This window comes from Cavia porcellus, unplaced genomic scaffold (assembly GCF_034190915.1).
Source record: "Cavia porcellus strain 051 isolate PalLab524CR breed Dunkin Hartley unplaced genomic scaffold, mCavPor4.1 scaffold_27, whole genome shotgun sequence".
NCBI classification, from domain to species: domain Eukaryota; kingdom Metazoa; phylum Chordata; class Mammalia; order Rodentia; family Caviidae; genus Cavia; species Cavia porcellus.
The window spans coordinates 5,562,961-5,576,775 of record NW_026947510.1 but is presented as its reverse complement, the minus strand read 5'-3'; the positions used below and the strand labels follow the sequence as shown (position 1 = coordinate 5,576,775).

At 55.8% G+C, this 13,815-nt stretch overlaps 1 protein-coding gene across 1 annotated transcript in view; it reads left to right on the top strand.

Annotated features, from left to right (window-relative positions):
- Nucleotides 1-13,815, top strand: part of Fgd5 (FYVE, RhoGEF and PH domain containing 5) — a 62,363-nt gene that overhangs the window by 33,334 nt on the left and 15,214 nt on the right. Inside the window, exons 4-10 of the mRNA XM_003463182.4 lie at nt 3,970-4,028; nt 4,109-4,139; nt 8,306-8,454; nt 8,615-8,771; nt 9,058-9,136; nt 9,828-9,878; nt 10,308-10,366. Of these exons, the coding sequence (XP_003463230.2) occupies nt 3,970-4,028; nt 4,109-4,139; nt 8,306-8,454; nt 8,615-8,771; nt 9,058-9,136; nt 9,828-9,878; nt 10,308-10,366 (585 nt within the window). The remainder of the gene's footprint in view (nt 1-3,969; nt 4,029-4,108; nt 4,140-8,305; nt 8,455-8,614; nt 8,772-9,057; nt 9,137-9,827; nt 9,879-10,307; nt 10,367-13,815) is intronic.

Below are 13,815 nucleotides of genomic sequence, written 5' to 3'. Positions count from 1 at the left end.
GGGCCTATGCATGCACACACCCACCCCTGAGCCAGGCCACTCCCCTTTCATCCCTGCTCCCCAGGAGTGGGGACAGGAGAGAGGAAGAGGCTTTGCCAGCAGCTGCCTGGACAGGAGCTGCCAGCTGGGAAAGGTGAAGACCTCAGAAGGTCAGATGCCAGAGCAGAGTAAGAGACCCAGGCAAAACCTGGGTCACCAGAAGGAACAGACCCTTCTCAGAAGAAGGACAAATGGCCAGTGAATACATGAGAAACGCCCAACACTGCCAGCCGACAGAGAAACACAAAGTAAAACACCACCGAGATTTCATCCTGCTCCTGAAGGCATGGCCGTCATCAGGAAATCAACCCCAGCAAATGCTGGCGGGGGTGCGGGGAAGAGGAACGCGTGTGCCTCCCACAAGCTCCACAAGTGCGACAACCACCGTGCAGATCAGTGCGGAGATTCCTCAGCAATGAAACCAGAAGTTCCTTCCACCTAGCTGTTCCCTGCCTGGGTATCTTCCCTAAAGTGTTAAAGGCATTGTATTACCGTGATCCTCGCACACCCATGTTTATAGCAGCACAGTTTGAAGTAGCTGAATCATGAAAGCAGCCTGTACGTCCATCAGCAGTTGAATGGAGAAGGAAAATGTGATATTTACACAGAATGGAGTGCTATTCTGCCAAAAGAAGGTTAAAATTTGAGTCATTTGTGAGAGAATGGTTGTAGCTTGAGATCATGATGTTAAGGGAAACACAAGCTTATGTATCATATGGTTTCTCTTATGGGAAACACAGAGTATTAGTAATTTAAAGAGCAATAAAAGAGAGGTGATAGGAACTAGAGGGAATGTGTGATGAGGAGAGAGAGATGAAGAGAGAGAAGGGAGAAGGGAAAAGGAGAAGGAAATGAATCCTCCTGTTGGCTCAGCTATAGGCACAGGCCTGCCCTCCTAGCACTCAGGAGGCTGAGGCAGGAGGATCTATGTTCAAGGCCAACTTAGTGAGATCCTGTCTCAAAGTTCTTCAATCAACCACAGTAACAGAAGCCCCGTCGAGAGCTTTTTTCCCAGGTTCTCTGCTGTCATCAGAAGAGGCTGTGCTGGAGCCAATTCCTGGCTCCCTGAGCCTCAGGGAGGACCATGTATGCTAGGAGCAGCAGGGTTCAGGGAACGCCCTTCCCTGAGTTGGCTTGGGGCACTGCCACAGGCCTCCCTGACCCTGGACAGGTGGGGACTCCCAGTGGCCACAAGGGCTGCCCTTCCCGGTCCTGGGTGACAGCATCTAGTTCCAGGCCTTGGTGACATTCTGGGAGGCAGCCCTCCTGAGCCAGATTCACCACATCACAGAGGATTTTAAAGGGAAAGCCTGTGTTTAAAAACCTGCAGCACCCATCAGTGGCAGTGTGGTGTGGGCCTCCCGGTCCCTCTGCCTTGGGGTCGGCCAGGCTCTCCTACCCCCTACATTGGCCTCAGAGCCACCACCTGTGTGAAGGGCATCAGAGGGCTAGGATGGAGCCAGAGGTCCATACCCTGGCGGCTGGTTTGCAGATGATGGTGAAGCACCCCTCTCAACAGTCAAGAGAAGTGGAAGTACGGTTAGAGGACTGGCACTCCTGATTCTGGGAACACAACACCCCCCCCCCCGCCTGTTGGCCCCAGGATCCCTGGAGGACCAGTGGTCCCTCCTGGCCTCTCCTTGTAGGTCTTACACTTGTGGGTCAAGTGGCCAGGGCTGAACCAGCCAGTTTGCTAGTGTCTGGGGGAGGCAGCTGGGCCAGACTGGGGGCCCCCTGCTGTCAGGACTACTCCAAGGCCCGACCTGAAAAAACAACTGTGTGGACTGGTATGCTGCCCCTGCCCTAACACTGCATCAACCTGCAGTGTGTGTTCTGGTTAAACAGCTGATGGACACTGCCTTGGAGAAGATGCATCTGTCACCCTGGAATCCATGTTCAGCAGGAGGCTGGGTCATGCGGAGTGGCCTGAAGTCTCCCCACTGCCTGGCACTATGAACCTGGCAACCTATGCTGGGCAAGGTGCCCCTTCCACTGCCACCACCTGGTCCTGCAAGTGAGGCTACCTCAGTCCCGAGCTGGCCTCTCACAGTTGCATGGCCACTGGAGGAGAGCCACAGAGAATGTTGGTGCCACTTACTACATGCTGTGGTCACTGACTTACAGATTTTTCAGCTTTGTAGTGGGTCTGTCGGGGTCACCAAACATACTTGGTTTTAAGACAGTGTCTTGCTGTGTTGCTAAGGCTGTTTCAAACTTCTGGACTCACAAGATCCTCCTGCCTCAGCCTCTTGACTGGGCACACAAGTGCTTATTACTGCTACTGGCTTGCATGCATCTGTGACTTCTGACTTCAGCAGTGCTTCTCCAGACAGAGCCACCATGAGCTGGTGCCAGACTTGCAGGTGCTGTGTGGCCCTGCCACTTAGTAGGCAGGCAGTGGGACCTGCTCGTGCCTTGGTTTCCTCATCTATGCAGTGGAAGTAATGTCATGCCTGGACTGGGCGATAGCACACATGGACAGCCTGGTCATGCCTCACACTGCAGAAGGGTCCAAGCATGCTACTACTGCACCATCAAGTCAGGGTCACTGTGGATCTTGCTTTGCATATAACCTTGGAAAAGAGCAGTAACTGCCCCAGGGCTTGGAGACAGGAAGGGAGCTCCTGGGTCAGGTGGCTCAGGAGGCTGCAGGTCACTGACCCTTGTCCTCATCCTGTAGGAAGAAACCATGTGTGGCTCTCCTAGCTGCTGTCCTTTCCCCAGAAACGACTCCCTGTGTGGGGACCCCACAGGTTCTCCTGGGCTGGCAGAGTCCTGTTACCCTTGTGGGGTCTTACATGTGACTTCCAGGGCCCCAGCAGCCCGGCAGGTGCAGGAGGCAGGTACAAGTCCAACTGGTGCACTAGGATGGCAGGGGCACCTTGGGCCTCAGTGTCTCCACAGCTTCTCCAAGCCCACAGGAGACACAGATGGAGCCACCACCAAGTCCTGTCCTGTGTGAATGGTCTCAGAAGGGCTGAACCTTCAATTTTGTCACAGGCCAGGAAACTTCAGGATGGGCCAGCTGGGAGAGAAATGCATTTATTCAGCACCGGCTGCGCGCTGCACACTGTTTGATTCACTTACTGCCATCTCCTGTGGGTGGGGACGAGGTTACCAGCTGCTTTGAGGATGCACACAGAGACAAAGGCCACCGCAGGGCTCCAAGGAGGACTGGTGCTCTGCGCAAGGAGGTGGCTACATCTTGTGGCTGAGGCCTCCAGTCTTCTGAACCCCAATTTTCCTTCTCCTCTCTCCCCTGGACCCTCAGGTCTGGGCTGGCTCCACCCACTCAATCCAGCTGGGTACAAGGGAGGTGTGGACAGAGAACTGCACTCGAAGGCGTGGCTGGTTAATCCATTGCCCGCCTGCGCCTGGGTCATGGATCAGGAACAGAGGCATGGAAGGTTTGGACCGCTTGGCTGGACAGAGTCAGGGGCAGGAAGCCGGCTAGTTCTGGAGCCGGTGCTTTTGCTGCACTATGTTGTTGGTATGGAGCCTCCCATCCGACACTGCAGGCACAGGCAGTCAGCACAGAGGGCCATTGAGTGGCTCTTCACCTACAAACGGGAGGCAGGCCTTAGAGAGCCACTGTGTGGAGGCAGGGATGGAGCTGATGGGGACCTAGCACGTGCCTGGTACTCTGCACACCCTGAGGGCCCCCTGCCCCAGCCACACTGGCAGCCACCCATAAATATCTCTGTCATAAAGGAGTTCTGGCCACGTAGAGGCGGCAGAGTAACAGGCTCACCCTCTCAGGAGGATGCTCAGAGCACACCTTGCTAGCACCGAGCCTGGGTGGCCAGGGTGTGGTGAGGGCGCGTTGGCTCTGTGATAGTTCTGGGCTGTATCAAAACCAGGGGAGAGTGAGTCACTCTGGGGGACACACAGGGGCCCCAGGTCTTTCTGCTGACCGTCCCATCCCCACAGGTGGAAGGACCATCTCGAGCCCTGGTCATCGCACAGGAGCTGCTGTCGTCAGAGAGAGTGTGAGTTCCTGCTGCCCCGTGTTGGCCTGCCTTGTGCCTACCCTGTGTGCTGGGATGCTCACGCCCCCCTCTCCCCGCAGGTTCCTGCAGACGCTGGGGCCCGTGTGCCTGGTGAGTACCTCAGTTGCTGTCCTCGCATGTAGCGGTGGTTTCTGTCACCCGGCTGGCAGTGGAAAGTGCAGCTGGTCTCTGGGAAATTGTGTGTCAGTGCCTGGCCCAGGCATGGGGTGTGCTGGGGTCTGTGGAAAGATGTTGGGGGCAGAGTATAGGGAGGTAACCCGCACTGCCACCTGTGCCAGCTCCTAGGCAGGCTGGGGACAGAGCCTGTGGAAGAGGCAGCAGCAGCTCTGGGGACAGTGGTGCCTGGGCTGGGCAAGGGCTCCCTTGAGTTTCAAACGGAGGAAGCCAGACTCAGGAGTCCTGACACTGGGCCACTGGGACTCCCCTGATGAGGAGCTCTCAGCCATGTAGGAGACAGATGAGGGATGAAAGCCATCCAGAATGCAGGGTAAGGTGTCAAGGAGTCTGGGCCGTGTTTCGCAGGAGTGGCCATCACAGTGCGGGAAGGGAAGTGGCCAGGGTGTGACACTCAGTCTGGCCCCATCTCACACAGTACAAGTCAGCATAGCAGGAGGACATCCCCGAGGGCCTCTAGTAACTCTCCTGTTGAGGGCCGGGTTCTGGGTTATGCCTGTGTTATGAGGCCCTAACTGGGCGGCACCTGCCTGTGTGGACCCCACTTCATGCTGGCTGCTGACCCATCCTAAGCCCAAGAAAGAGCCATGGGGTCACATTTCTGTGCTTGGGACCAGAAATGTGCTATGAGCCTGCTCACCACACCATTCCTGTAAGGACAACGTACTTTGGGATGCTAAAGGCAGCCACAGACAAGCCCTGTCCCAAGGTTTCGGGCCTTAGGACGCGCATGGGAGGGCACAGGGCTGAGGGCACTGCTGCTCTAGCCATCAGCCCCCACCCACCCCATCTGCTCTCCTGGTGCAAAAGCTGCCAAGAAGAACAAGCTGGGCACTGTCAGACACACAAGAAGAGACAAGGGGTTGCAGGGGACAGAGACTGCAATGGCCACACAGCCTTAGGTTCATCACCTACCTGCTGGGCCCCAGAGACCATGCCCCCCAGCTGCCACCTGCCACCTTCCCTGCTGTCCTCCTGTCTCCACATGCTGTACGCTTGTTCTGTCTCACCTGGCTGTCCACCTCCCCACCCATCCATCCCACCGTCTTCTCCATTCATCCCCCCTTCTTCCTCCCCCGCCCCCCTCCCCCCTCCCCCCTCCCCGTTCCATCCACACATCCATCCACCCAGCTTGCCCATTGGTTCTCGAAGCCCCACAGGAAGTCACTGAGATGGGCTGGGAGCCTAACTGTCCAAGCCCCGAACTGGCCTGGGTAGGTCTTTTGCACAGAGGCTTTGGCAGGAGAGCTGGTTCGGCTCCTGCACGTCCATTCACACACCTCATCCAGTGGGGCTCCTCACACTTGGGGGTCCCCAGGATGTTCACAATAGGAGAACCCGGAGAATGACTTGGAGGCGGCAGCACAGGAGGGCAGAGTGGTTTGGTATGGCCCAAGTTCACCAGAGGCTCTGGTGAGGGGTCTGAGAGGGGTCCAAGTGTCTAGTCAGCACCTAGTGGCCCCAGGAGCTGGGGATGATGCCATCCTTGTGTGCAGATGCAGGTGGGGATGAACCGGGGTGGGAATGGGGTTCTTGTCCTTGACCTGCATCAGGGAGATTCAGGAGCAGGGTGCCTCTTGGCAGGGCTGTGCCTGCTCCTTGTCCTCTTTCACACCTCAAGTGGTGGGGCCCAGGCTGTGGCTCCAACAGCCCGAGAGGCCAGGTTGGACTCTGCAGCCAGCGTCAAGCTTGAGCCCCAAGGTGAGCAGCTGAGGAAGTGTGTGGCATTTTTACTGCCTTGCCTGAGACAGCACAAGCACCACTTCTCACACATCCTCCTATTCAAGAGTCTCATTAAGGGCAGGGTCAGCATCCCTGCCACTTGGTGGGAGAGAATTTCTGCGGTCCTTTCTGGAAAATGGAGCCAGGATTCAGGGGCCTTTTCTACTAATCCTGTGTCAGTTAGGAATTGTGCTTGACTGTTCATAACAAAAGCTCAGTTATGAGCTCTTAGTGTAGGGGCTGCTCTCTCATCCAGAGTAAATGTAGGAGGAGGAAATCTACAAAGCCATGGGCCCAAGTTCCCATCCATCTCTGCTGCATTCTTTGCAGGTTCCTCATGATCACAGGGTAACTGCTGCAACTCTAGCCATCATATCAGTGTCCCAGGCATAGTAGAAAGAGGGGAAGCAAGAGTGTGTGTCTCCCAGTCCAGATAGCCCCTTGAGACACTCCTGAAAGCATCATTGGATGACTTCTTCCACTGGACACCTCTAGTTTCAGAGGAAGCTGGATGAACTGGTCAAAACTGAGTTCTGCTCAGTGTGTTCATCTGGGAGCCAGCCGAGAGCAACAGGACAGAAGAGGTTCTGGGATGGCAGAACAAGGGACGCTGTGGTCTCTGCCTGCATCCTGCTGGCTGGGCCCTGCCTCTCCCACTTTGCTCTTCCTGGGATGATTCTGGCAAATGATTGTCTCAGGGATCCTCCTGCCTTGGCCTCCCAAGTGCTGGGATTATAGGTGTGCACCACCATGCCTGGCACACAGAGGCTGCTACCACTGCCATCCGCATGCACAGGAAACTGGGCCCACCCATCTCAGGTGGCCCAAAGCAAAGGAGGTGCTGATTCACACTCCACATGTCCCCAAGGGAAGATGTCTCAGGCTTAGCGCCATGGCCCAAGAGTCTCACCCCACTGCAGGCTGGTGGCTGATCTGTCTTTGTAGCCATGAGTGCTTCAGCACCACACAGCAGGGCCATTAAAAATATCACTGGAAGTTGCAGGACAAATTAGAAATTTATAATCTTGTGTGGCCGCCCAGGACCTACAGGCCAGGGAGACCCAGAAACACAGACCCTGAAGCACAGCCTGGCTGGACTTATGATCTGCACACCCTGGGCAGGTGTGTGTGTCACCAGCATGAACAGAGGGGATGGAGACAGAGTGGTGTGTGGCCCTGTCACACACAGGTCCCTCTCCAGGGGGTGGGGACCTCATGACATCTCAGCACTGGCTCACGGGCCGGAGAGGTGAGGTAGGACCACTAGGTTGGAGAAGCGCTGGGCACTGTGAACAGCCCTGCCTGTCCCAGCCACTGCCCTTCTCACAGATGTGCACGTATGCATACACACGTGCACACACATACACATGCAAGTACACATGAGAACACACAATCACCCACCCACACTCAGCTTCTCAGCTACTCCTGTCCCACAGGCCTTGATGTGTGCTGTCCTCTGTCTCAGCCTGAGTGTGTCTCACCTCCTTAGTGTCCCCTGGCCAAGCCCCTCAGCTCCTCTGCTTTGGCCACTGCCCCAGCACAGCCTTGCCTGAACCCCTCCTTCACACCTCTTTTTCAGTGAGCTGAGCCCTGGAGGGCAGAGCTATGTCTCCTTTTCACCCCTGCCCTTGGTGCCAGGGCTGAGCTGCTGGAAACTCAGGACTGAGCAGGGCACACAGTGGATGAGGCAGGGTGCTCTCTGTACGCTCGGAATGGATGTGGAACCCATCCGATCGTGTGCTCCTTGGTATCGTCTCACTGACTACTGTGCTGCCCTTGGCCCCACAGATAGAAGGAGGATCCAGGGCAGATGGGGGCCAGAAGCTGCCTGCTGCCTGCTGCCTTTGCAGCAATCCGTACCTGCTCCCCACTCCCTGAATGGGATGCAAATAGCCCCCGGTGCTGTCTCCCTTCTCTCCCTTCAGCTCACCCCAGGGCCTTCCTCCTCCAGGAGAGTGACCCGTGACTTAATCTCCTCTGTCACATGAAGGCTATGGAGCCAGGCCCGGGAAGCTAAGGCAGGAGGATGGCAATTTCAAGCCCAGCCTAGGCAACTAAACAAGATCCTGTCACTAAATTTGAAAAAGGGGATGGGGCCATAGCTTAGGGGGAAAGCCCTGGGCTCAGTCCCTACTACTGAAAAAAGAGAGAAGTGAATAAATTGAAAGCAAGATGTAAGTGTGTCTTTAGAGAAGGAATTACCAACGTCACCAAGCACAGAGTTCTTGTGGTCAGACTCAGAGCAATGCAGGACAGATCTAGGCAAGTGGGCACGTGGGGCTGGGGTGCCGCTGCCTGTGTGTACCCCTACTCCTAGGTGGGGGCAGCTGCAGCTGTTGGTCACTGGCTTCTGCTTTCAGGATTTCCATGCTGCTGTCATGAGGGCCCTGGACAATGTGGAGGACACGCAGGCACAGGAGGAGCTGCGGCAGGGACTGGACGAGCTGCCCGCCATCCATGCACTGCACCAAGGCATCCTGCAGGAGCTGGAGCAGAGGCTGGGTGATGGGTGCGTTCGTACTCTCACAGGGCTGAAGGGAATGTGCCCAAAGGGTGGCACAAAACATGCAGGAGGCACCTCACCCGCACAGAGGGAGCTGACCGTGCAGTGGGGACAGGAGCCAGGCTGGGTCCCCACTGTCATTCATCCCTGCCCCACTTCTGTGCAGGGAGGGCCCATCGCAGGTGGCTGACATCTTCCTGGCCCGTGAGCAGGAGTTCGAGCACCACGCGGTGCTGATTCTGCACTTTGACAGAAGTCTGGCTCTGCTTGCCCAGACCTGCACCCGCTGTCCCCACCTGGCTGCCACCATCCGTGACTTCGAGGTAGATACCTGGGGAGAAGCAGGGATCTGGCCAGAGAGGTGGGCAAGTGGTCCCAGGAGGGAGCCCCACAGTGCGGGAGGGTTTTGGGGGCTCTTCCTGCCTGGACAGGGAAATCACCCCAGTGACCACCATAGGGATCCTGTTCCTGAGCAGGAAAGGGAGTGTGTGAATATCCTCAGTGCAAGGAGAGAGGATCGGGGGAGGCTGTTTCAGGGTCACAGCAGGGCCCAGCTCGGGGTTCAGGAGGGAGTGTGGGGGGGTCTGACTCCCACTCCCCCTCCAACAGCAGCAGGGTGGCCAGCGGGTGAAGCAGCAGCTGCTGGCAGTGGTGCGGCGCCCATTCCAGTACCACGTGCTCCTTACAGGTGGGCATGGGGACACAGGGTTGTGAGGGTACTAGGGGCGACTACAGTGTCCCAGGTCCTCCCTTTGCCTGTCCATCACTGTTCCCACCCTGCCCCCCAGGATGCCCACCTCATGCTCAACACCTCATCAAAGAACCCTGCCCGAGAGGGTGGACTGAGGCCCATATGGGACACACATACCATTCCTAAAGCTGTGACAGGCACACAAGGGCCAGGGTTCATGGTTCCATGGATATTATTGAGCACCTAATGCGTGCCAGCCCAGTCAGACGCTGGAGATAGAACAGTACCCAGACAGCCATAGTATCGCATCAGTGCTGGGGATGCTAAGGAAACCCAGTTGCGTTGGGAACAGGGCTCGGGTGCCCACTTAGACACTTTGGGCAGAGACGCTTCTTGAGGAGGAGGCACTCAGCAGGTCTCAGGGCCACAGGGAGATCTAGGAGAGAGTTCTGGTAGGGGAGGAGAACATGCCAAGGCCCTGGGACAGGGATATTCTGTAGTCAGCATGGGCAGAAAGGGGTGAGAGGTGGGCAGCAGTTTGTCACCTCTGCCCCTTAAAGTCTGTCAGAGTGGGCACCCAAAAGTGGTGAGCAAACAGCCAGCAGTGGTGGCCTGGGGTCATGGGGGGGATGGTGACAGGGTCACAGTGTGGTCGGGACACACTGACCTCTGACTCCTTCCATCCCAGACTATCTGAACAACCTCTGCCCAGACTCAGCAGAGTATGATAACACACAAGGTGAGTCCTGTGGGGCTGGGAGATGACACTACCCACTCAGGCTCTGCCATCCCTAGGCTCCATGTGGTCCCCAGCCCTCTCCCCAAGCCAGGCAGGTCAGCTCACCTCTGGGAAGCATTGGGGTGGGCCAGAATCCCTAAAAAGTGAGAGAAAGGGTGATACCAGCTCATCCAGCTTCTGTGTTCCTGTGTGACCTGCCAGGGTTCCCTCTGTGACATGGCAGTTTTTGGCAGGGGAAACTGAGGCAGAGTGCTCAGTTCACTGCTGGGGTCTCTTAGGCAGCTGTGGCAAAGTTGGAGTTGAGACAAGTGCCATGTGCCTATGGGGCCCACAGGAACCTGCTGGGCAATGGGACAGGCCTTGTAGGCCTTGTGAGGCCAGGATGGTGACACTGGTGGCCTGATGACACCTGTACTCTGTCCCTCACAGGTGCGCTCACACTCATCTCCACCATCACTGACCGTGCCCACGACAGCATGGAGCAGGGGGTAAGTTGGCCATCTGCCTGCATCCCACAGCAGCCTGGGCCTCCCTTTGCTGCATGACCTTGGGGCCTTCCAGTGCCTCTCTGTGCTTCAGCCTTGTCATCCGCACTCTGAGGGTTGCAGGCCTCTCCATGGCTCAGGTGTAACACGGGGGTCAGAGTTTTGGACCCAGGAATAGGACTCACATCTTTAGGAGGCACCCAAGTAACTATTGTGCTTGCTGAGTGAAACTCATGGCTCTCTGGGGCTCACTGATTCTCATGGGTGGTCTCTGGGCTATGTGAGGTTGGCTGACCTCACCCACATCCCAGCTCTGTTTTGGAGTCACTGTGACTGCCTGTGTGTGCATGTCCACTGTCCTGCTGATTTGTAACATGAGGGCTGTTGTGGAGGATGACGATGAGTCTAGGCCAAGTTCAGCCATGATGGTGATCCTGCTGTGGCAGGCATGGAGGATGGCCACGGTGTGTGCCATGTGAAGGGTGGAAAGAGCGGGTCCTGGGTGCCTCCTGTGTGCCAGGTCTTGGACTGTATTGGGGACAAGAGACATGGAGGTGATAAGACACAGATTCCAGCCTGGAGGTCACAGCTTGTTTTGGATAGTTGTCCATCACTGGGATTAAACACCTAGAACACTCACCTTAAAGGATGTGCGTTATTCTCACAGTTTCAGTGGGTTCCGTTCATGGTTGGCTGGCTCCAAGGAAGGAACAGCATGATGGAGGGGGCTGGCAGTGGGAAGTTGTTTGCCTTATGGCAGGCCGAGCAACAGAAGAACACACCCTTCCAGGTCACGGCCCTGTGCCCATCTCCAACTAGATCCCACCTCCTAACCACAGAACCAGCCATGGTCTTATTAATTTTCTTATTGCTGAGACAAAACACCAGCCACATACAATTTAATAGAGGAAAGTTTTATTTCAGCTCCAGATGGTAGAGGGTTCAGTCCATAACTGGCTGGCTCCAAGGCAGGATGTCGAGTTGGTGGCATAGTGGTGAGCATAGCTGCCTTCCAAGGCAGGGTATCATGGCAGAGAGGCATCACGCACAAACAGCCCATAGCAGAGCAGGCAGGAGACAGTGAGTAGCAAGTATGGAGACTCCCACTTCCCTTTTATCCCATCCAGGCTATAAGACTTTTGGGTGGGGCCTCCCCCACCCAGGGTGTTACTATTTTGAGCAAATCCACTCAGCCACACCCAGAACTGCCCTAATTCCAATCAGTGGGCTAATTTAGTACCACACACCCCTAATCCCATCATCACATACCCTAGATCCAGCCAGCTCCAAAAAGCCCCAACTATGAGTTCATGAGACTTTAGGGGGACTCTAGATATGGGCCTTAATAACCATGGACTCATTTTTGGATTAATTAACTGATGAGCACTGCATCCCATGGTCCAGTCACCTTCCGCACATGTCAGGCTTCTAGGGACACTGAGACCTAAACTGGGACAGTTCTCCATGCAGCAGCAGTAGATACCATAAGTGGGGGAAATAACTGTAGCCAATGTCATAAGAAGGTGAGCATTGGGAAAGGGGAGTCCCTTAGGGCTAGGGACTGAGAGGGCAGTGTCCCACCATTAAGGAAGGTGCGACACCCCCCCCCCCAGGTTCCCTTCTCTGTCCTGAAGGCAGAGGGAGGGGAGAGGACCTTGACCTAGGCAAAACAAGGCAACAAGAAAGCACTGAGCCACCCACCACAAAATGGGACGGTGCTGGGGATGGGGGTGGTCAGGGACGCAGAGGCCACTAGGGATAACACATGCATTTCACAGGGTGAGTCATACCTGTCATCTGGTCCTCTCCCTGCTCCTGACATTGGCTGACTCCATGCTCTGTTGCTCTAATAACTTGTACACAACAAGAGATTCCTCCTTCAGTGCAGCCCCAAACTGGAGCCCTGCCTTGCAGTGAAATGACGTTGTCGCTCCAAGAAGACTGCCCCTGCTGCTCCAAAGAGGCAGCTGGGTCAGAAACGGGTACATGTAGTGAGATCATGCAAGTGTTTGTCTTTGTGCCTGGCTTTATGTTCCACCATATTGTCATCAGAGACGGATTTCTGTGCTTCTTTACAGCTGAGTGGTACTCCGGTGTGTTTGTGGACCACATTTTCTTTTTACATTCATCAGTTGCCAGACACTTGTGTTATTTTCATCTCTTGGCTCTTGTGCACAGGGCTGTAATGAATGTGGGACGCAGATGTCTCGTTGACACGCTGTTTTCCTTTGGATGTGTGCCCAGTCGTGGGATTGCTACATCCTGTGGTAGTTGTAGTCTTAGTGTTTTCAGGACCCCAATGCTGATATCACGTGCAAAGGCCTCCCACTCTGTACCAGGACCATGATCTCTGGTCTTTCTGACAGCGGCCTCCTTGCGGGGGTGAGGTGGCATCTCATGTCTGATTCAGAGGGTGTTTGTGTGAACCTGGTGGCCACATGCACATTCACTTTTGAGAAATGTCTCTGACTCCTTTGACCATATTTTAAGCGAGTTGTTTGCTCTTTGCTTTTTAAATTGGACTCCAGGCATCTCTCACCCCCAGCCCAGAGGTCGTGTGCACGGCCCTTGGAGTCTAACTGCCACATCAGCACTCATTGTGCCCATGCTACCAGCTTCTCAGCCACACAACATGTTTGTGTCTTCAGCCCTGCACCCGGGTTCTGTCCCCACACCTGAGGTGTCTCCACTGTGTGGATGTGGGGGTCTGCATTTGGCCTTGGTGATTGTCTTGGTCCATGGCTTGGGTCCTTTCTAGATTCTCTAGGGAACTGAACAGCTGGAACATCTGTCCCATTAGAGGACACTGGGCAGAATGACATTGAAGGCCATTGTCCCTCACAGTCCCTGAGCTTTTCCTGGTGTCTTATCCTAAGGCTCTCGCAGGATTCCACCTGTGTTACCCTTGGTCCTCTCGTGTCCTTAGGCTCCCACATGCCCCTCCCTGTGGTGCCCTTGACGCTGCAGGTGGCCCCTGCTGGGGTCTGTCCATTGTTTTCCTTGTGATAGGACTGGGCCGTGGAGGTGGAGCAGGGAGGGCAGGGTAATCATGACAGCGTTCAGCCCGTGCAGGCTCACCTTGGAGACAAGCCTGTCGGTGTTGGCAGCTCCTGGCCCACGGTGTGCACCAAGGCTCTGCTGCGTGAGGTCTCCCCGCGTGGTAGCCACGGCTTCCCCCTTTGGAAAAACTCTCAGCCTGCAATGGCATTCAGGGCACAGCCATTGTGCGTCCTCTCCTGCAGGCTGGGCACTCTCTGGTGATCACTGTAAGCCTTATACGGGGTATGTCTTCCCTCCTGGATGACTGTGCCCAAGTGCTCGGTATCAGGTAGTCCCTCAGGTCAGCGTGGACTCACCAAAAGTTATCTTATTCCTTACAAAACTCCTTACTGCACCATTTATCCACTTCCCAGCACTGGCCCTCGGGCATGCTGTCCAATGGCTTCTACTCT